General features: G+C 47.2%; 1 protein-coding gene across 2 annotated transcripts; it reads left to right on the forward strand.

Moving 5' to 3' along the window:
* The first annotated feature begins 1072 nt into the window (after positions 1–1072).
* On the forward strand, positions 1073–17241 carry TAC3 (tachykinin precursor 3). Of its 2 annotated transcripts, XM_017858934.1 has the most exons (10): positions 1073–1210; positions 9429–9547; positions 10303–10404; positions 10846–10903; positions 10988–11106; positions 13140–13233; positions 13422–13451; positions 13934–13987; positions 14761–14835; positions 16956–17241. In XM_017858934.1, exons 5-9 carry the CDS (start codon positions 10993–10995, stop codon positions 14832–14834), a joined length of 366 nt encoding a protein of 121 aa, XP_017714423.1. In that variant the 5' UTR covers positions 1073–1210; positions 9429–9547; positions 10303–10404; positions 10846–10903; positions 10988–10992; the 3' UTR covers position 14835; positions 16956–17241. The 2 variants fall into 2 exon arrangements, with proteins under 2 accessions (XP_017714423.1, XP_017714424.1); XM_017858935.1 differs by lacking the exon at positions 10846–10903.
* Positions 17242–20804: the final 3563 nt, after the last annotated feature.

The raw sequence follows: 20804 nt of genomic DNA on the forward strand, positions 1-20804 counted from the left end.
AGGTTCTGACCAGCCTTCTCCCACCCCCCAACAGCTCTCCCCATCCTTGACTTCTCAGAATCAGGCTGAGAAGAGCCTATCTAGCCGAGAGGGGGGTGGTGACCTGCGCCTCATCGCCCCGCTTTCCATCTCATCTCCTGCTCCCAGGGCCCAAATTGTCGTCACTTTCCCGGTGAAGTGGTCATTTTCAGAAGCAATTTCAGGAGAACATGCAGCTGCTGCTCCCTATCTTGCATTTCCCTTCACAGGGCTGAAGGCACTGTCAGCTCCCTGAGCTGTGGGTGGTGGGAGAGGGGAAGGGCTAGGGCCCTCACCCCTGTGCTCACTGTGCCCATCATGTGGATGGACTGGAGTTCGAGGAAGGGAAGGCACTCCCCTCCTCCTTTACTCCTCTGTCTCTTCCTTCCTCCTCCTTTTTCCTGTCTCTGCCTCTTTTCTGGAGCCCGAGTGTGTGTTTTCATCCCCTGAAACCAATAGGGACTCAGTTTCCCCACCTGTGTTTGTTACAGGGTTGGAATTAGCTTCATCACTGCGGGAGAAGCTGGAGTTCTGCTACCAGTCCTCCCCTCCCCAGCCCTGCCTCTTCTCTCCTAGCCCTTTCCCTTCTGCCAGTTCAGCGCTGTCAGAGTCTGGGTTGTTTCACCCTCTGAGGGGCACAAGCCATCCTGGATTCCCCTAACCCATGAGGAGCCATCCTAGCATCTCACAGCTTAAACCAGCTCTAGCTCAGTCCTCCTGGCTTAGTCCATTTCTTCCCCAGGCTCTGAGGGCCTCTTGTTCCTTGCTCTGTGGGGTTTTCTTCAGCTGTCTCCTGGCTGCAGGACATGGCAGGACGTAGAATGCTGTCATCCTTCCACTCTTCATTGGTATCTCCACCCAGTGTCACATATGACCCTAGCCCTGCCCTCCCCTCGCCATTACCTGTCTGGGATTTTGAGAGAGTCCACAAGTTGTGCGTGTGGTGGATATATTCAGGCCATCTCGTGTGCACAAGCTAGAGGGTCTGCTTCTACCTCTGGCCCTTAGTGAATTGCTGACTAACCTGTCTCATCACAGCACAACTGTACACACCTTTTCCTGGCCCCATCCCTAACCCATCGTAGCGGCAAAGAGAGGAAGTTGCAGGGGAAGAGCTGCTAAGGACCCTGGACTCCAAGTACCCTGCTCCTCTAGGCCAGGGACATCATCTGAGATGTGGCTCAAATAAAGGGTGGGTGTTCAAGAAAAAACACTTGGGCACTCTATAGCTGCAACACCCACTTTACATGTCATTTCCATATGATTTGTAGGCAAAATGAAGCCCAGGCTCTCCTAGCCCTCCAATACCTCCCTCCCTCATCATTGCTCCAACATAGCCTAGCATTAGCTCTTTCAAGTCTTTGCTAATCCCAGAGATCAAGGGGTGATCAGCTCTCTCTGCCATCCCCTTGTTCCCTGCCCCCCGCCACCATCCTTGGCTCCTGCCATCCTCTTTGAGATGCTGCATCATCAAAGGAATTATTTATGGTGGACCTTTGCTGAAGCCCTGCTTCCCTGGTGCCAGGGCTTGGGAGCAGGGATGGATGGGTTGGTGGGGGAGAGGGCTGGATGCAGAGACCCAGGAGGCTTTTGGTCCTCAGCTCTTGGCTTAACACCTCCTCCTCTTGCACACCCAACTCCCTTCAGCCTGCTTAGCTTGGGCCTCCAGCTCCAGATTGGTGGGGTTAGGAGAGGAGGAGGAGGGAGATGGATGGATCCAATTAGGAACAGCAACTGGGCTCCTCATAGGAGTGAAACAGTCATGCCATTTGCATGTAAACAGCTTCCCACTTCTCTCCTCATCCTACCAAATGCTCCCAACCCTGGGTCCTGGCCCATGTTCTTTGCCCACATAGCCCAGTAATTAGCTGGGTAATGAGAAGCTTTTAATGAGTCCCATTAGCATCTCGTGTAATAAAGAGGCCTTGAGACCCAGCTGCTGTCCTCACTTTGGGATGAACATGGGTCCCTATGTAGCCAGTGACTTCTGTCAGTACAGTCTAAGTTCTCGGGTGGGGTGGGAGACAAACATTTCAGGACCCCAGCAACACTTGAGAGGTTCCATGGTGGATTCATGTTTTTGACTGTGATACAAGAAACTTGTCTCTGGCTTCCTTGTTCATTTTGTAAATAACATTTTTTTTTTCTTTTAGGAGACAGAGTCTTACTTTGTTGCTCAGGCTGGAGTACAGCAATGCAGTTATAGCTCACTACAGCCTCAACCTCCTGAGCTCAAGTGATCCTCCTGCCTCAGCCTCTGGGATAGCTGGGACTACAGGCATGCGCCACCATGCCTGGCTAATTTTTAAAATGTTTTTGTAGAGATGGGGTCTTACTTGCTATGTTGCTCAGACTGGTCTCGAACTTCTGGCTTCAAGCAATTCTCCCACCTCACCCTCCTAAAGTGCTGGGAGTATGGGCATAAGCCACCATGTCCAGCCTTGTAAATGTATTTTTATTGAGCACCTGTTATATGTCAAACATTATAAAGTGAGGGATACAGTAGCAAGCAAAACAGACAAAAATTCTTGCCATCATGACACTTGTATTCCTGGGTGGGAGTGGTGGTAGAAAGACAATAAGTAAAATACTTAGCATGGTGGATGTAATAAGTTCATGAAGGGAAAAATGGGAGTGAGATAAATGGAGTTTTGGGGTGGTGATAATTTTAAATAGGGTGATTGGGGAAGGGCTTGTTGCACAGATTGTTTTTGTAGTAAATATGTGATAAAGATACAGTTCTTTCCCAATCTCAAGATGTAGAAGAGCAGAAGGTCCCAAATATTCAAGTCTCTTGGAGAGGGGGCTCCCCATTCCCTCTGGGACAGTTAACTGTTCCCTCACAGGTCAAAGTTTATGCCAGTGCAGTAAAAAAAAGTGGGAGACCTGGGGTGAGACAAACCTGGATTTGAGGCTGTTCTTCACTGATTAGTAGCCATATGTACTAGAGCAAGTGACTGAACCTTCTGGGCCTTTTTCTCATATGGAAAATCAGAATATTTCCTACTTACATGGTCATGGTGATGAAAACCATATGGATTGCTCCACACCGAAGCACCCTGCAAACATTCAAACCCTGTACCCATTACAAACACTGGGCTGACGGATGGCTCTGGCTTTGCTTTTGCATCTCCGCTGTCTCATTCAGCAGCAGCATCTGGCTCTGCCTCTTGGCTCTGATCCTGGCTCTGACTCTCCCCTGGGGCTCTCTCCCTTGGGTGAGAAATAAGCAGATAATCTCCCTCATCTGTGTGGGGTGTGAACAAGAGGCTTGAAAGGTTAGAGAAGAAGATGCCTGAACTGCAGGGAGACAGATTAGAGCGGGGAAAATGTAACTCTGAGGAAAAAGGGAAGCAATTAAGAGATCAAGGCCATGGGCGGTGGCTCATGCCTATAATCCCAACACTTTGGGAGGCTGAGGCTGGAGGATCACGAGATCAGGAGTTCGAGACCAGTCTGGCCAACATAGTGAAACCCCATCTCTACTAAAAGTACAAAAAAATTAGCCAGGTATGGTGGTGTGCGCCTGTAATCCCAGCTACTTGGGAGGCTGAAGCAGAAGAATCGCGTGAACCTGGGAGGCGGAGGATGCTGTGAGCCAAGATTGAACCGTTGCAGCACTCCAACCTGGGTGACAGTGTGAGACTCTGTCTCAAAAAAAAAAAAAAAAAAAAGAGAGATCAAGGCTGGGGAGGGGACAGGGGCAGCACAGTTATCGAGTTCTGTTCATCCTCTCTGAGATTACATCAGGAGGCATAAAAGAACTCTAGAAGGATGCAGGTAAGTCCAGCTAATTCAGGGGTCAAGAAGGATTGAGGTGAGAGAGGCATGAGCACTGCTGAGGAGTGGAGGGAGGCCGACACTGGAGCTTTCTTTGCCCAACAGCAGGGGAGGGGTGTGACACACAAGGACCAATGTGATGGGGCAGCTCCCTCTGGGAGGGGGACAGGAGAGGACTGGAGGGGATGCTCAGCTCACCTTGTAACCCTCAGGGGCCTGAGCCTGGTGGTCCTGGGTGGGGAGGGGCGCCTGCCTGAAACTGTTTTAGCCCAGGAGTCAAGCCTGAAGGTTAAAAGGCAAGGAGCTGTTGGATGAACAAGGTGGGGAAAGAGGCCCAGGGTCCATATCTACTGAGCCGGACTCAGACATGGGAATTGGTGTTGTGAGGGCCAAGACACGTGGCCTCCTAAAAGTTTGCTGAAAATCACTGACATGAGACTAATTGATTCATAGGAGAAAAGGTAGATAAATTTGTTTAATATGTATATATGAGCGCCTTTAGAATGAAGACCCCAAAGATATAGGGGAAATTGCCATATATATATTATATATATATATATATATATATATATATATATATTTTTTTTTTTTTTTTTTTTTGAGACGGAGCTTGCTCTAGTCTCCCCAGGCTAGAGTGCAGTGGGCACGATCTCAGCTCACTGCAACCTCTGCCTGCTGGGTTCAAGCAATTCTCCTGCCTCATCCTCCTAAGTAGCTGCGACTACAGGCATGTGCCACCATGCCTGGCTAATTTTTTGTATTTTTTAGTAGAGACAGAGTTTCACCATGCTGGCCAGGCTGGTCTCGAACTCCTGACCTTGTGATCCGCCCACATTGGCCTCCCAAAGTGCTGGGATTACATGCGTGAGCCACCGCGCCCAGCCTGAAATTGCCAATTTTTGTGTTTATGTTTTACAAAGTATGGACAGCTGTGTAGAAATATGACTGGACAGAAGGGCATGCTGTAATGTTAACAGACTGAGTGGGGAAACCCAGGAAGGCCTGTTGAGATTCTTCCCAGCCTCTCACATTCCTTCCTTCTGGGTATGGGGCAGGACCCTCTCTGGACGGGGGAGGCGGGGAGTCTTAGGACCTAAATCAAATAAGGTAGGTCAGATAATTTTTTATGGCCAGTTTTTACATGGAGTAATTTTAGGTTTTATGGCTGGCTTTGGGGAAAAGAGGTTCTGGTTTGTATAGCTGGCCTTGGGGAAGAATGGGACCCAGCGACAGGAGGACAGGAGAGGGTCAGAGAAAAACTTCTGCTTTTGAGGTTGCTACTGAGGCCTTCATTTTAGGGTATTGTCTTCTGAGCCCCAGATTTCCTCGGGGTAAAAATTTTAAAAGAAGTGTTATAGTCCAGAAATTGAGTTGGTGAATTGTCTTATAAGCCATGGAACTAGTCTCTTAGTCCTAAGAATAGGCCAGTCTAGTTAAATAGTTATTAGTTGTGTCTCATTTTAGGCAGTGGTGTTGCAGATGGACTTCCACCAAAGCCAGGCCTCTATATGATATGAGTAATCAGTTATTTAGTAAGAGGCATTTTTGTCTCAAAAAATAAATAAAAATATACGAATAAATGAATGTATGTTTCTTATCAGACTAAGTCTGTTCTATCATTAATTCCAAAAGGGAGGAGGGTCTGGTTCCCCATTCCCATCATGGCCTGACCTAGTTTTCAGGTTAATTTTAGAATACCCTTGGCTGTGAGGAGTCGTCCATTCAGATGGTTAGGGAGCTTTAGAATTTTACTTTTGGTTTACAAAGTCATGTGAATTAAACAGACATTTGAGTTAAAGTTTTTATTTTTTAACAAAATACTTGAAGTAGAGCTTATAGGTTTATCCTTTTTTTTTTTTTTATGAGACAGGTTCTCCTTCTGTCACCTAGGCCGGAGTGCAGTGGTGCCATCACAGCTCACTGCAGCCTCGACCTCCAGGGCTCAAGCAATCCTTCTACCTGGCTGACTAGCTGGGACTACAGGTGCGTGCCACCATACCTGGCTAATTTATGTATTTTTTTGTAGGTATGGGGGATTTTGCCATCTTGCCCAGGCTGGTCTTGAACTCCTGGGCTCAAGCAATTTTCCCAACTTGACCTCCCAAAGTGTTGGAATTACAGGCGTGAGGCACTACGCCAGACCAGATTTTTTATTTGTCAGTTTCTAGGTAGTTTTCCCCAACTTCAGACTATCAATTTTGTAATTATCTGTTTTATGTCTTAATTATTAACTAGGCAACTCTAAACTTGTATCTCTAAGACATGACTTTTAGGTGAAATGAGGTAGAAAATGTATATTTCAAAGGCATAGAATTTAGATCTAAATAAAGATAAAGTTATCTAAATTTTAAGCCATTGTCTTTTCTATTCTAAAAGGTTTTGGAGGTTTGGGTGAGAGAGGGAGATGCCCTTAGAAATGGAGTTTTTGTTGTTGTTGTTTTGTTTTGAGATGGAGTCTCGCTCTGTCACCCAGGCTGGAGTGCAGTGGCACGATCTCCACTCACTGCAACCTTCACCTCCCGGGTTCAAGCGGTTCTCCTGCCTCAACCTCCTGAGTAGTGGGGATTACAGCTGTGCACCACCACATCCGGCTAATTTTTGTATTTTCAGTAGAGACCAGGTCTCACCATGCTAGCCAGGCTGATCTCGAACTCCCAACCTCAGGTGATCCGCTTGCCTTGGCCTCCCAAAGTGCTGGGATTACAGGCATGAGCCACTACGCCCGGTCTTCTCTGAGTTTTTTAAGGAGTCTGAGTCATTAGAAGTCTTTTCTAGATTTTTTAAAAATGTGGTATTGAAGATGGCAAAGAGGAAGGAGGAATAGGGTGGAGTAAAAGTGAACGGGAGAATAGATTTTAAGAAAGGAAGTGAACAGAGACATTAAGCACATTAAAAAAAAAAAAAGATTTTAGCCGACTGAACAAAATTTATTTAAATAGGATTTAAAGAGAAAACACAGGAAGGCTTTAAAAATATACACATAGCTTGAATATTAGCTTTTAATTAAGTTGACTTCTAACCATGGAACTTTAACAAAATTCTTTTGAATTTCTCTCTCTCTCTCCCCCTTTAAAACTTTTTGAAGACACGGGGTTTCGCCCTGTTACCCAGGCTAGTCTTAAGCCCGCGGAACTTCTGGGCTAAAGCGATCTGCCCGCCTCGGCCTCCCAAAGTGGTAGGATTACAGGTGTGAGCCACTGTGCCTTGCCTTAAATCTCTTGTTACCAGATTTTAGTTGGGACAAATGCTGATATTTTAAAAGTCACATAAATTTTAAGCCGAAAAGGACTGATTTCTTTTTTTTTTTATTTTTTAATTTTTATGTATTTTTTTTTTTGAGACGGAGTCTCGCTGTGTCGCCCAGGCTGGAGTGCAGTGCCGGATCTCGGCTCACTGCAAGCTCCGCCTCCCGGGTTCACGCCATTCTCCCGCCTCTGCCTCCGAGTAGCTGGGACTACAGGCGCCCGCCACCACGCCCGGCTAGTTTTTTGTATTTTAGTAGAGACGGGGTTTCACCATGTTAGCCAGGATGGTCTCGATCTCCTGACCTCGTGATCCACCCGCCTTAGTCTCCCAAAGTGCTGGGATTACAGGCTTGAGCCACCGCGCCCGGCCTGCACTGATTTCTGATTAGGAAGGAAACCCTAAGCTGCGGCGGGAATTTTAATTATTAAACTGTAAAATGGAGCAGCCTCCGTTGTTAATTTTGTATGGAATCCAAAATGGCAGTTTGAGTGTAATTGTTTTAGGTCAGGTTTTCGTGCTTTAATCAAGACAAGTTTTAAGGATAGCTATGGCACTATTATGTGTCCTTTTAATTTGGTCTTTCTATCAATTCTTTAGAGCAAGTGATTTTTTTTTTTAATTTAGGAATTTTAGTCTAAAGGATTTATCTTTTGACCATTGACAATTAGATTTTTTAATGGGGTATTTAATTCCAATAGCGACTTAATCCAACGGTTTCTTTATGTCAAAGAAGACAGAAGCCCAGGAGGGATGAGACCTTGTGAGACAGAACTCCTCTAGGAGCTTGGAATGTTTGAAAAAACATGTCTTGGGCTCCCAATCTTTTCATACTGGCTGTGATGTTACCCGAAAAATCACATCCTTTGGATGGTGGAGACCAAGCGGGAATATCCCCATCTAGTCACATCATGCTCTCAAGGACATGAGACAAGAGGGAAACCTCTCACCCTGTTTTTATTTCAGGGACTGGCAGCAAAGTTTGTCATAACAGAAATCAGTCTAACCAGAACCATGAAACTGACTGGTTTGCAGCGCCTGCTCAAACAGTGGGTTGCAGGCCTCTTCTAGCCTAGGGTACCCCCTCCTTATGACAGAACACCAAAAGACAAAGACAAAAACAAAGGAAAATGGCAGCAGCAACAACAAAAAAGCTATTTCTGAAAGGAACGGGGTCAAACAATATGAACACTCATACCACAAAATACTAAAAAATATATCAGACTCACTATACCAAGGTTAGTCACACACAAAACCTGTTCTCTCATTAATCTTACATTTGGAAAGGAAAAGGGAAACAATGATTTTTACTGTTCACTCATCCAGAGTCCACAGAGAGAGAGCGGAAAACTGGAAAACTGGGAGTCTGGCAGGAAATACTTACTCTTCTGCTGGCTTGTCAGGTTCCTGTATTTCCTTCTCTGCGGCTTCCAGAAAAGCACAGTAGCTTTGGTGGTCTTATTTGTGATGCCAAACTGTGGTCTTGGCCCCCTAGAGTTTCAGTGAAAATCACTGACATGAAGCAGATTAATAGGGAAAAAGGCATACACATTTATTTAATATGAATGGGAGCCTTTAGAATGAAGCCTTGCAGCTATAGGGGAATTGTCTATTTTTATGTTTAGGTTTTACCAAGTATGGACAGCTGTGTAGAAATATGACGGGACAGAAAGGGCATGATCTAATGTTAACAGGTTGAGTGGGAAAACCCAGCAAGGCCTGTCTGTTGAGATTCCTCCTGGCCTCTCTCATTCCTTCCTTCTGGGTGTGGGGCAGGACCCTCTCTGGAATTCTGGAATGGAGGTCTTATGACCTAAGTCAAATAACGTAGGTCAGATAATTTTTTTTTTTTTTTTTTTGAGACGGAGTCTATCTCTGTCAATAGGCTGGAGTACAGTGGTGTGATCTCGGCTCGCTACAACCTGTGCCTCATGGGTTCAAGCCATTCTCTTGCCTCAGCCTCCTGACTAGCTGGGATTACAGGTGTGTGCCACCACGCCCAACTAATTTTTGTATTTTTAGTAGAGATGGGGTTTTACTATGTTGGTCAGGCTGGTCTCAAACTTCTGACTCCAAGTGATCCACCTGCCTCAGCCTCCCAAAGTGCTGGGATTACAGGCGTGAGCCACCACGCCCTCCATGCTTAGCCTATTTTTAATGGGAGTTTCATCCTCACTGGTGAGTGCTTTCATTGTCCTTAGGTGCCCCAAACCATGTGTTTAAAAATTTAAATGCACAAAGAAATAAGTAGCCGTGTATAGTAGTAATAATTTGTTTTGAATAACTGTCATAAGTCACCTCTAAAACTGTATTTTTTATCTAGTTATTATATATGACTAACTATATGTCTAGTTTTTTAAATAATACAAAGTAATTTATTTTGGCAGCCTCAAAACCAAAGAGATTAGGTAATGTAGTGTAGAAGAGAGCAGAGTTTTAGACCTGAGAAGAATCTGCCCACGACTCTTGAAACTCCACAACGAAAGTAGGAGACCCCAAAAAAGGGGTGAGTGCCATCTTTTCTGAGGGTTTTTTTTTTTTTTTTTAGATGGAGTCTTGCTCTGTCACCAGGCTGGAGTGCAGTGATGCAATCTTGGCTCAGCCTCCCGAGTAGCTGGGACTACAGGCATGCGCCACCGTGCCCAGCTAATTTTTGTATTTTTAGTAGAGACAGCATTTCACCATGTTGGCCAGGATAGTCTTGATCTCTTGATCTCGTGATCTGCCCGCCTTGGCCTCCCAAAGTGCTGGGATTACAGGCGTGAGCCACCACTCTCGGCTGGTCAGATAATTTTTTTGGCCAGTTTTTACGTAGAGTAATTTTAGGTTTTATGGCTGGCTGTGGGGAAAAGGGGTTCTGGTTTTATAGCTGGTCTTGGGGAGAATGTAACTGAGTGACAAGAGGACAGGAGGGGGTCAGATAAAAACTTCTGCTTCTGAGGCTGCTGTTGAGGCCTTCATTTTGGGGTATTGTACAGTGTCAAACCATACACAAACCAGACACAGCAGCCAGCTCGGGTGCTGTTAGGAAATGGGCTTATTGCTGGGTCTGTGGGGTATGTGTGTGTTGTGATGTGTGGCTGCTTCTGCATCCTCCTCCCCCCGACAGCCCCCCCACCTCCCCTCCAGCCACCCTGGGATTGGTGACTCTCAGCCCCTCCCCTCAGCTCCCCTAGACCCACCCAGAGCCTTTATCAGGGAGGTGGGACTGAGTGACTGCAGCCTTCCTAGATCCCCTCCACTCGGTTTCGCTCTTTGCAGCAGCACCGGCAGCACCAGTGTGTGAGGGGAGCAGGCAGCGCTCCCAGCCAGTTCCCTGATCCTGCCAGACCACCCAGCCCCTGGCACAGAGCTGCTCCACAGGTAGGCGGTTGGGAGAATGCTGGATGGACTGGAGCTGGCACCGGGGGACAGGAGCCAGCATCAGGAGGGAATAAAGCAGATGGCAGCCTCTGATAGGGGAGCAGGGGACTGGGAAGGTGAGCAGAAAGCACGTGTAGGGCCGAGAGCTGGTTAGTGTTTGGAGCCTGTGGCTATAGACTCATTCTTTCATACCAGAAAGTTTTTGCCTAAGTCTTGGGATTATCTAGTACTGGAAAATAGCATCCAGGATCCCTCCTCCAGCTCACTAAGGAAACAAACCAGTCCATGTCCTATAAATCTACCATCTTCCTTGGGAGCTAGAGTCCCCTGGCACCACTATAGCACTGCACATCTCCAGGCGAGATGTCTGATGGGGGAGCAGGGAAGCTAAGCCCAAGGGCCGTACCCCCTTCTCAGAAATACTTTCCACCCTCTCTCCAGACCAGGGCTTGGACAGTGGAGTTGGAGGCTGGGGAAGCAGGGTCAAGCCAAGCTGCTGGTAATGAATGTCTCTTGTGCCTTCACCCACGCTGTATCTTCCTCTTCTCTCCCTTACCTGAGTCCTGTCCCTTTGCTCTCCCAGGCACCATGAGGATCATGCTGCTATTCACAGCCATCCTGACCTTCAGCCTAGCTCAGAGCTTTGGGGCTGTCTGTAAGGAGCCACAGGAAGAGATGGTTCCTGGTGGGGGCCACAGCAAGGTAAATCTCCCCGGGCAAAGTACTGGGGACATCACGGGAACCCGGGACTCTGCCTGTCTGGACAGCTGTAGTGAGGAAGCTGGGGTGGGTGGGTTGTCCATCAGAGAGCATTTTTCCTCCCTTTGGATTTCTGTGTTTCTGTGGTCCTCTCATGTTCCCACTGTCTCCAGGTGTGTTTGTGTCTCTGTATCTCTGCGTGTCTTTGACACATTGTACATAAAAGGTGCCCTACAAATATGTTGTTTGGTGGATTGATTGATGGGAGACTTGGTGATTAGATGGTACTGCGAGGGGTGAGCTAGGGTGGTCTAAGGCTCTCTATGGTCTACCTCAGACCCCTTTGCAAGGGACAGATCCCTTCTACTTCCTGGATGGTATGAAACAGTCAGAATTTCTTTCCCAAATGGTCATTTGTGTGCTATTTTACCTATCAGTTATATGTATTGTTTTATTTTCAAAATGCAAATAAATTCCCTTATCTTTTGCTCATCCACCCCCAGTAACCTCAGGTGCTTCTAAGATCCCAAGCCCTTCCTTCTTCTCTTTTCTCCCTTGCCCGCCTCTATCCTTTGCTTAGTCAGGATAGGAAAACAACAACAGCAAAAAAACCAGGTTGAACCTCGATTTCCACAGTTCCTCTACGAAAAAGCATAGGAATTGTCAGGGTAGGGATACAGGGGGAGAATAGGGAGGGAGTCTTTTCAAGGTTTTGAAATGACAGCAATTACGTCGGTACAAATGCTTTTAAGATGATTACGGGTGGGACTTATCACAAATTCAATGCATGAAGTTTAACTGCCTCTTCAGCTCAAATCTGTTTAGCATTTCATTACAGGAGGCGGGCAGAGTATTCAACAATTTGGGAAAAGTGGCTGCCTGAACGCCACATGCTGGGCCAAGGGAGATATCGCCAGGGTAGCCTTGCAGGTGGCAGCGGTTGTGCCATATCCAAAAGGCCAGAACCATTAAAAAAAAAAAAAAAAAAAGAAACACCCAAGCCCAGGGAGTGCCAAGTATGGGCTGGACACCGTTTGGAGCCACAAAGTTCCAGCCCAGGATAGTTAGAGTATCTGGGTTCTTCTGAGACAAACTCGTTTCAGGACTTTGGCCAATGAGATGTCCCCTCTGCCCCTCTTCGTCAATGAATGAGAGGGATTGCCATCCTACCCCTCCTCCCTGAGAGTCTGTAAGGATGAGAGAAATTGGGGCAGGAAGAGGATAGTATATAAGTGTGCCTAAGCAACTGCGTTGGTATGTGTGGGGGTGCGTTCTGTGTAAATGCACTTCTGTGTGTGCACAACAGCCCAAGGATGCATGGGTTCTGGAAAGAGAGGCACTGCCAAGACTTGAGATTTGAGGTGAAAATCTCCAGCCATGATCATTGTTATTGTTTCTCTGCAGTTACAATTAACTGGCTGTGTGGTGTGTGCCCACCACCCTGCTGTGCCCAAGTTGCTAAAAAAAAAAAAAAAAAAAAAATCACAGGGACAATCAAGAGCCAGTGCTGGGCAACAGCTCTAGAACTTGGGGTTCAGTTGTGGAGAGAAGACATGCCTTCTGAGCATGTTGCCTTCGTGGAATTCTAGACCCAGGGCCGAAAAGGGAGAGGGAGAGAAAACTAGAGGCAGAAAGCCATGGAGAATAGAGAAAGAGGCGGTGGAAAACAGGGAGGGAAACATCCGTGGACATCATGCAGAGTAGGGGAATCACAGGGGCAGATGTGCGCCTCTAACCTCACCATGCCTGTGAATCACCTGGGGGGCTGCTTAAAATGCAGATTCTGTCTCAGGAGGTCTGGGGTAGGACCAAAAGTCTGCATTTCTAACAGGCTCTGCGTAGTGCTGGTGTTGCTGTTGGTCCACAGGTCACTCCTGGAGCACCTACTTCTCGTCCAGTGTGAACCAGAGGAAATTCTGAAAGAAATTGGATGTTGGATTCAGGATGGGCTCAGGAAGAGGCTGTTTCTTGTGGGAAAAGGATGAGTGGATCTGGGTGGGAACCTCCTGCCTCAGCCCTCTTTGTTTCTTCCCTAGAGGGATCCGGATCTCTACCAGCTGCTCCAGAGACTCTTCAAAAGCCACTCATCTCTGGAGGGATTGCTCAAAGCCATGAGCCAGGCTAGCACAGGTAGGAGGCAGCCCTAGGAGAGAGGGGAGTGAGGGGCAGGATTCTGAAGATGAGAGGCCTGGGAGATCCTTTCAGATGGGAGGGAGATGGGGGATAGCTTAGTGAATCGGTGAGGGTTGTGATCTGAACCCCTTCTCATCACTGTCCAACTTCACTCCCCATTTAGACATTTGTTCTTGGTTTCACAGATCCTAAGGAATCAACATCTCCCGAAAAACGTGAGTAGCCTCTTCTCCCTCCTCATTTCTTGCCACTTTCCCAGAGCTCTGTGGGGTATTGGGCCCGGGGCCATTTTGTCCAGCCCCTTCTCACCTGGTACAAACAATATGCCAGCTCCCACTGCTCAGCCAACCTTTCCTGAAAGGGAGAGGCCATCCGGAACTAGGAGGAAGCTGGTGTGAGGGGCATAGTGGACTCTCCCTCTGCTGGTTGGTCATTGGAAAACAAGAGGACCTCTTGGTGGCCCTGAAGATTCCAAGTCGGGCACCTGCTAGAGCAGAAAATTCTTGAAATGTGGAGGAAGGAAAGGTGGGCAGAGAGAGTGGATTTAGGGGAGACACTTGCTAACTGTAAGGAGTCATGCTTTGACAGGAAAAAGGAACAGAGACCAGAAACCCAGTCTCAGAAGTGTTGACCCATGTCTGGGAAGATGTATCACTTTCTCATAGTCACTGCTGACAATGTTGGCCCTTTTCTGCAGGTGACATGCATGACTTCTTTGTGGGACTGATGGGCAAGAGGAGTGTCCAGCCAGGTAGGAGTGTGTGGGGGTACGGTGGAAGGGCTTAGGGTACTGGCAGAGTATGATAGAAGTCACATGCCCCATATTATTCACCAGAGGGGGAAAGACAGGACCTCCTTCTTTTTTTTTTTTTAATTTTTAGGTATTTATTTTTATGTTTATTTTATTTTAGTTTTATTTTATTTCTATTTCTATTTTATTTTTGAGAACGGAGTCTCGTTCTGCGCCGCCCAGGCTCGGAGTCGCTGTGGCCAGATCTCAGCTCCACTGGCAAGCTCCGCCTCCCGGGTTCACCGCCATTCTGCTGCCTCAGCCTCCAGTAGCTGGACTACAGGCTCCCGCCACTGCCGCCCGGCTAATTTTTTTTGCTATTTTTTGTAGTACGAAGACGGGTTTCGACCGTGTTCAGCCAGGCATGGTCTCGATCTCCTGACTCTGATCGCGTCCTTGGCCTCCCCAACAAGTGCTGGAGATTACATGGGCCTTGAGCCACCGCGCCGGCCCATAAGACAGGACCTTTCTTACCTTCAGTGAGGGTTCCTCGGCCCCTTCATCCCAATCAGCTTAGATCCACAGGCAAGACTTCCCTGGGAACAGAGGAGCAGAGACCTTTATAAGGTAGACCTGCTGCAGTTGGGAGGAAGGACAGGGAGACTCTGCTTCTCCCCAGTCTGCCAACTCTGTCTTTGAATGCTGCCCTTCATAGCCAGCCCTTTGCTGTTGGATCAGGGTGTAGTTCACATTCAGGAAGATCCCTCTTACTTACACTGTTTGCTTTACCCTAGACTCTCCTACTGATGTGAATCAAGAGAACGTCCCCAGCTTTGGCACCCTCAAGTATCCCCCGAGAGCAGAATGAGGTAAGGATTGTTCATTAGAGAGGGGAGAGGGGACTGGGGAGGGGGCTGTGGGGGTTGCCAGCTGTGCATTTCCTCACATGCTACAGGTATTAAAGCTCATAGATTTGCCCTGAAATACACTGCCAGTGCCCAGCACACTGTCGGTCAAACACAAAGACACTTAGAGGCACGTGTGTGTGTGTGTGTGTGTGTGTGTACACATCCTCCCATCTTTCATCTTCTTCCTCTGGATCATGGACCTCAGCTGACTATTGAGCAGGAGTGAGTGCTGGGAGATGAGGAGAGAGGGGCTTCTCTGATGGGTAACTTCTGTTGTTTGGACTTCATTCTTTTGTGATCTATGCAAAAAGATGGAGAGATTATTATCTGATAATTACAAATACCACAACCAATTCACAGGCAAGCATTTGCCTCCCAGGCAGGCTGAGCCTTTCAGATCACTCAGAATCCTGGGTTACTGGGTCCAGAGGGTAGTCATACACAAGGATGATTCAGGAAGAAATGCAAGGAGCTCTGAAATCTAATGGGAGTAGCAGGAAACCATATCTGAATCTCTCTCTTTAGCGTAATGAATAGGAACATGGCCTCAATGTGAATCCTGGATCTGCCACTCTATCTGTATCTTTTTGGCCAAGTTACATGCCCTCCTGTGCCTCAGTTTCCTCATCTGAAAAATGAAAGTGATAATAGTATCTTGCGGGGTTGTGGTTTTGAGGATTGAGTATAGGTAAAGTGTTCAGAACAGTGCCGGGTGCATAGTGCTGTGTGCCAATTTTATAATAATTGTCCCAGTTTAGGAGGTGTGGGGGATGTCCTAATGTTTCCCCTGACTAGCTCTGTCTGGACCCCAGGCCTGAGTGGGCTGACAGATTCCTCACTTAGTATGCGAGTGTGAGAGTCCCCCAGGGAAGTGTCTAGTCAAAACACGAACCTTCTGCCTTGACACTGTCTTCCCACACACAGCAATAGCAGCTCTGCCAATGGCTTTCTTTTCACTAGCTTCCAAAGAAGTGGGGCGAGGGGAGTGAAAACGAGAGGGAGAGGGATTGGGAAGGCTCTTAATCATGGAAAGCCTCCTGCCTTTCTCCCTGTGTCCCTGTTACCCATACTCATTGGTCTCAAGGTGGCACGCCCAGGACCCAAGGAGCTGGCCCTTGATGATGCTGCCTGTGCATGAATTCCTGGGACAAGAGACTGGGTCTGGCCCCCCCATTTAGTGTTGGGTGAGAGGGCACAAAGAGCTATAATAACTGTAACTCGCTGATTACATGGTAGTTACTGTATCATTTTGCTCTCATTAGATGGTTATTTCAGTCCTGCCAATGGCCAGATAATTATACAAGCAGCTATATCTGGATGACATACTCTCCTCCAGCGTTATGCACTGGCCATAAAGATAATTACAGTGCAATTTTGCTATAGCATTTTATACAAATGGCAAAAACAAGTGTATTGTGGAAATCTACTTTTAATGCTTGTTTGTGCATCCAGGCTCTTTCAGAGGGACCCATAATTGCAGCCTTCATAATCTTACCACTGAGGGAGCATTCCCAACCTGTTAGGTGTCAGGCAGAATAGGACATAAGGTTTCTGGGAGCCGGCATTTAAACATTACATGAGATGGATCAACAAAGATCATTGTGTCATCTGATTTCATTCATGTGAAACTGTTGAAAAAGGAAGTAATCCCTGGGCCTGTCCTTTCTCTAGGAGGTTTCTGGGAAGAGGAGGAACTGGATAAGGCAGGGGAAGCATTCCTAGTAGGGCACCTTGAACAGGGCTGTGTGTATGTCTGGCTCATGGGGGTGCTAGGATGGCATGAACTTAGTTCCTACTTCTTTGGTCCGCATGGGCCCCACTGGCCATGCACACAGGTGTGTAGAGTAATGTAAATATGGCAGCCGGGAAGGTGCAAGTACCTGCTGCTAGGAGAGTTCCATCCTCAGTCCCAAAGCCTGGAGGGCAGGCTGAGGGTCAAGACTCTTGTTCTTTCCTCTCACACAAACGCCCCTCCCCTTCTCTCCTGCTGCCCCAGCAGGTTTTAGTGGGGTTTTTTTTTCACAGGACATAAGATGTGATTTCAGTGTTTTTTGTTTGTTTGTTTGTTTTTTTGTCCTCAGCGCTCCACTTCCGGACTCCTGGACTGCATTAGGAAGACCTGTTTCCTTGTCCCAATCCCCAGGTGCACACACTCCTGTTACCCTTTCTCTTCCCTGTTCTTGTAACATTCTTGTGCTTTGACTCCTTCTCCATCTTTTCTACCTGACCCTGGTGTGGAAACTGCATAGCGAATATCCCCAATCCCAATGAGCATTGACTATAGAATCCCCTATAGTTCCTGTAGTGTCCTACATTAAAAATATAATGTCTCTCTCTACTCCTCAACAATAAAGGATTTTTTCATATGGATGATGTGATGTGTGTGTTTACTCATTTGGTTAGTGGATTTTCTGTTCCTTGACTCTTCCAGCTACATGGTAAATACACACATACTTATGATACACACACTTCATATTTAAATGTAAATAACTTTACATATCTTTTTGTATATATCTATTTCGTGAACAGTGCCTTACACAGTGCTTTGCATGATGAGTATCAGATTTATTTAGTGATTAAAATAAACACACGAATTTGGAAGATGGTTTCTAACACATAAAGATTTTCACGGCCGGGCGCGGTGGCTCAAGCCTGTAATCCCAGCACTTTGGGAGGCCGAGACGGGCGGATCACGAGGCAGGAGATCGAGACCATCCTGGCTAACACGGTGAAACCCCGTCTCTACTAAAAAAAAAAATACAAAAAACTAGCCGGGCGTGGTGACGGGCGCCTGTAGTCCCAGCTACTTGGGAGGCTGAGGCAGGAGAATAGCGGGAACCCGGGAGGTGGGAGCTTGCAGTGAGCTGAGATCGGCCACTGCATCCGAGCCTGCAGGCGACAGAGCAAGGACGTGTCTCAAAAAAAAAAAAAAAAAATTTTCACAGACCAGTTTTAGATAAAAAAAACGGGCTAGACCTGGTGGTCATGCCTGTAATCCAGCACTTTGGTGAGGCGAGGCAGGTGGATCACAGGTCAGGAGGTCAAGACCAGCTGCGTGGCCCAACAATGGTGAAATACCCATCTCTACTAAAAAAATACAAAAATTAGCCGGCGTGGTGGTGCATGCTGTAATTCCAGCTACTTGGAGAGGCTGAGGCAGGAGAATCGCTTGAACCCAGGAGGCGGAGGTTGCAGTGAGCCGAGATCACGCCACTGCACTCCAGCCTGGGCAACAAGAGCAGAAAACTCTGTCTCAAACAAACAAACAAACAAAAAACAAAAAAGGAAAAAGAAAAAGAAAAAATATATTCAGAATGACTTGTATTACTAGGATAGGCCTGGGAGACATCCATTCCTGAATCTGACCCTACTTAATTAGAGAAGGAGGTGGGGACCAAGGCTGTGCAGAGACCCAGCCACAGAGGAGGATGAATCTATAACACTATACAATTTTTCTGTCTCCAAATGCTGAGCCTGGGTTCTGTGACAGATCCTGGGGATGAAATGATGACTCATACAGAGAGTTTACACTTTAGCAGGGCCATGGACAAGCAAACAGAACTTGATCCAGCTAGGACAGGGTGTGGACAGGGAAGTTACTACTGAGGCCAAGAAAGAGAGGAGCAGATATCTTCACCGTTAACTGGCTGTCTTAGTTATTATAAAGGGAAAACATTATTTCCTCCGACTCCTCTCTAATGTGCCTGTTACCAGCCCCTGCAGCTCTGACTTAACAGTCCCCAGAATGTGTAAGGCAATTACATGTGGTATATACATGAGTATGGGTGTCTTTTATTAATCTGAGATGTCAACTATCACAGTCCATCATCCCAAGGGGGGTTCTGTACCCTAATGGAACAACCAGTGAAATCCTCAGGCTCTTTATGTTAGCCTGGTACAGGGGCCTTGGTTATGCCCCTGAATTGCACTCGTAAAACATCAACACATAGATTTCCCAAAGCAGTGTAGGGCCAGGGCCACAGAGCCAGAGGCCACTTCCTGTAGTCCTTTCATTCTAGTGAAAGTTCTGTCTTCCTACAGTCTGACTTGGGGCCACTTGGGAATGACAGCTGTAGGTGGGGGGTGGCGAAAGGAGGGAATACTCACTTTAGTATTACTTATGTCAGCTTTATAGCCAGAAGTCAAAGAATGCCCCCACCCCAGAGCCTAGACCCTTTTTCCAGTGAGTCTTCTCTTTGACTTTTCAAAATTATCTATCTATAGGGCTTAAAACGGGGGACACTTAAGCAGAGTCTAGGGACTTTCTTTGGGTCATGAAAGCTATGAGAGTTGGTTCTGCTCAGACTTAGTGGGAGTTAGGCATATAGGCTGAGATAAGAAAATTGCTTTGCAAGTAGGAACGTAAGTGCAGAAAGATTGCTCTCTAGTGGGACTGACAAAAATTGCAGTACTGGGGACTCCAGAAAAAAATGAAGACAAATGTTAAGTTAGATTCCTGTGTTTGTACTTGAAGAATGTGTGAAGGGATCCTGATCCTCCCTTTCCTGTTGTAAAATGGTTGATGCCTAAAGAGATCTGGTCCACAAGACCTTGACTAAATTCCTGGCCCTTTCTTCTCCATTTAACTTTGTATATGTTTGTTATTGTGACTATATGGTGATTTACTTTAAAAAGACTTCAGTATAAGTGGTATATACTTTCACCTGTGTCTTTTGGATGCTTTGTTTTCATGTGAAGTTTATTGCGGTCAACACTCCAGAGATGGCTGGGGCAGTTGGTTAGAAAGACTGAACAGGCCCAGGCCCTTGCAGGCCCAGCAGCCCTCTGTCTCCAGAGTCATGCTGGAGACTTTAGGGAGACTCGGTTACCTTGTACAACTGTGAGAGCTGGGCCTGCCACTGAAACATTGTGTCAGCCTCTAAGTGACCCTTTCACTAGATGGTAAAGTGAGATGCCTCATCCCCAAACTATAAGAACAGTTGTATGGCTGTTTTTATGTCTCCTGGCTAACAAATGTTACATGTTTGGCAGCATTTGGTATAGTGCTTACTTTCAGTATAATCTACCACCAGTTAGTGAGGTTGTGGAAAGAAGGACACACAATCTCCCAAATTCATCAAGAGAACAGACAATTGCTGAATGGCCAAACTGGCTTAGATCTGTTGGCGATATTCAGTGTGTCCCTTCCTTTCCATTTATCCATCAAGGAATTACTGAACCCTATCATGCGCCTGTCCTGGGAGTTTGTCCTTGGCTGCAAGCTATTCTCAGGCAGTGACTGGGATGGGATGAGTGAGAGGATGAAACTGAAGGGTCTTGGAGTCTAAGAGCTTCCTCTGTACTGAGGGAGGGAGGGTGACATGACCAAGACTTCTAATGTCTTTGGTGGTGGTGGGTGGGGCTGGCAGTGTAGGTGGTTTTGGTTTGATGACAATTTTTGGGCAGCAGCATTTGAGAAGATGATTTGGGAGAAGGGTGGGGAGGAAGAGTGATCGAGTTCTACACAGAGTTGGGGAGGGCAGGCTTCAGGAAACAGGCCTGGGGTGCCAACGTACAGTGAGATCCTGTGACTTTCTTCATTTGGCCACCTAGGTGGAAGGAGGGACAGCAGTGGATTACCAGAAGGGTCCAGTAGTAGCAGTCTAGCCCTCAAGTGCTCCTTCATTCGTTCAAGCAGGCTTCATGTATTAAGCACTTATTGTGTCAAGAAGTGTGGTAGCGGCCGGGCGCGGTGGCTCAAGCCTGTAATCCCAGCACTTTGGGAGGCCGAGACGGGCGGATCACGAGGTCAGGAGATCAAGACCATCCTGGCTAACATGGTGAAACCCCGTCTCTACTAAAAATACAAAAAACTAGCCGGGCGACCTGGCGGGCGCCTGTAGTCCCAGCTACTCGGGAGGCTGAGGCAGGAGAATGGCGTGAACCCGGGAGGCGGAGCTTGCAGTGAGCTGAGATCCGGCCACTGCACT

Source organism: Rhinopithecus bieti, unplaced genomic scaffold (assembly GCF_001698545.2).
Source record: "Rhinopithecus bieti isolate Rb0 unplaced genomic scaffold, ASM169854v2 scaffold_48679, whole genome shotgun sequence".
Lineage (NCBI taxonomy): Eukaryota > Metazoa > Chordata > Mammalia > Primates > Cercopithecidae > Rhinopithecus > Rhinopithecus bieti.

Excerpts from the sequence above, each read along its gene's own strand:
- TAC3 (XM_017858934.1), top strand. The coding sequence starts at position 10,993 with ATGAGGATCATGCTGCTATTCACAGCCATCCTGACCTTCAGCCTAGCT. Across the intron at positions 11,107-13,139 it reads CTGGTGGGGGCCACAGCAAG|AGGGATCCGGATCTCTACCA; the intron begins GTAAATCTCCCC and ends TTTCTTCCCTAG. Across the intron at positions 13,234-13,421 it reads CATGAGCCAGGCTAGCACAG|ATCCTAAGGAATCAACATCT; the intron begins GTAGGAGGCAGC and ends TTGGTTTCACAG.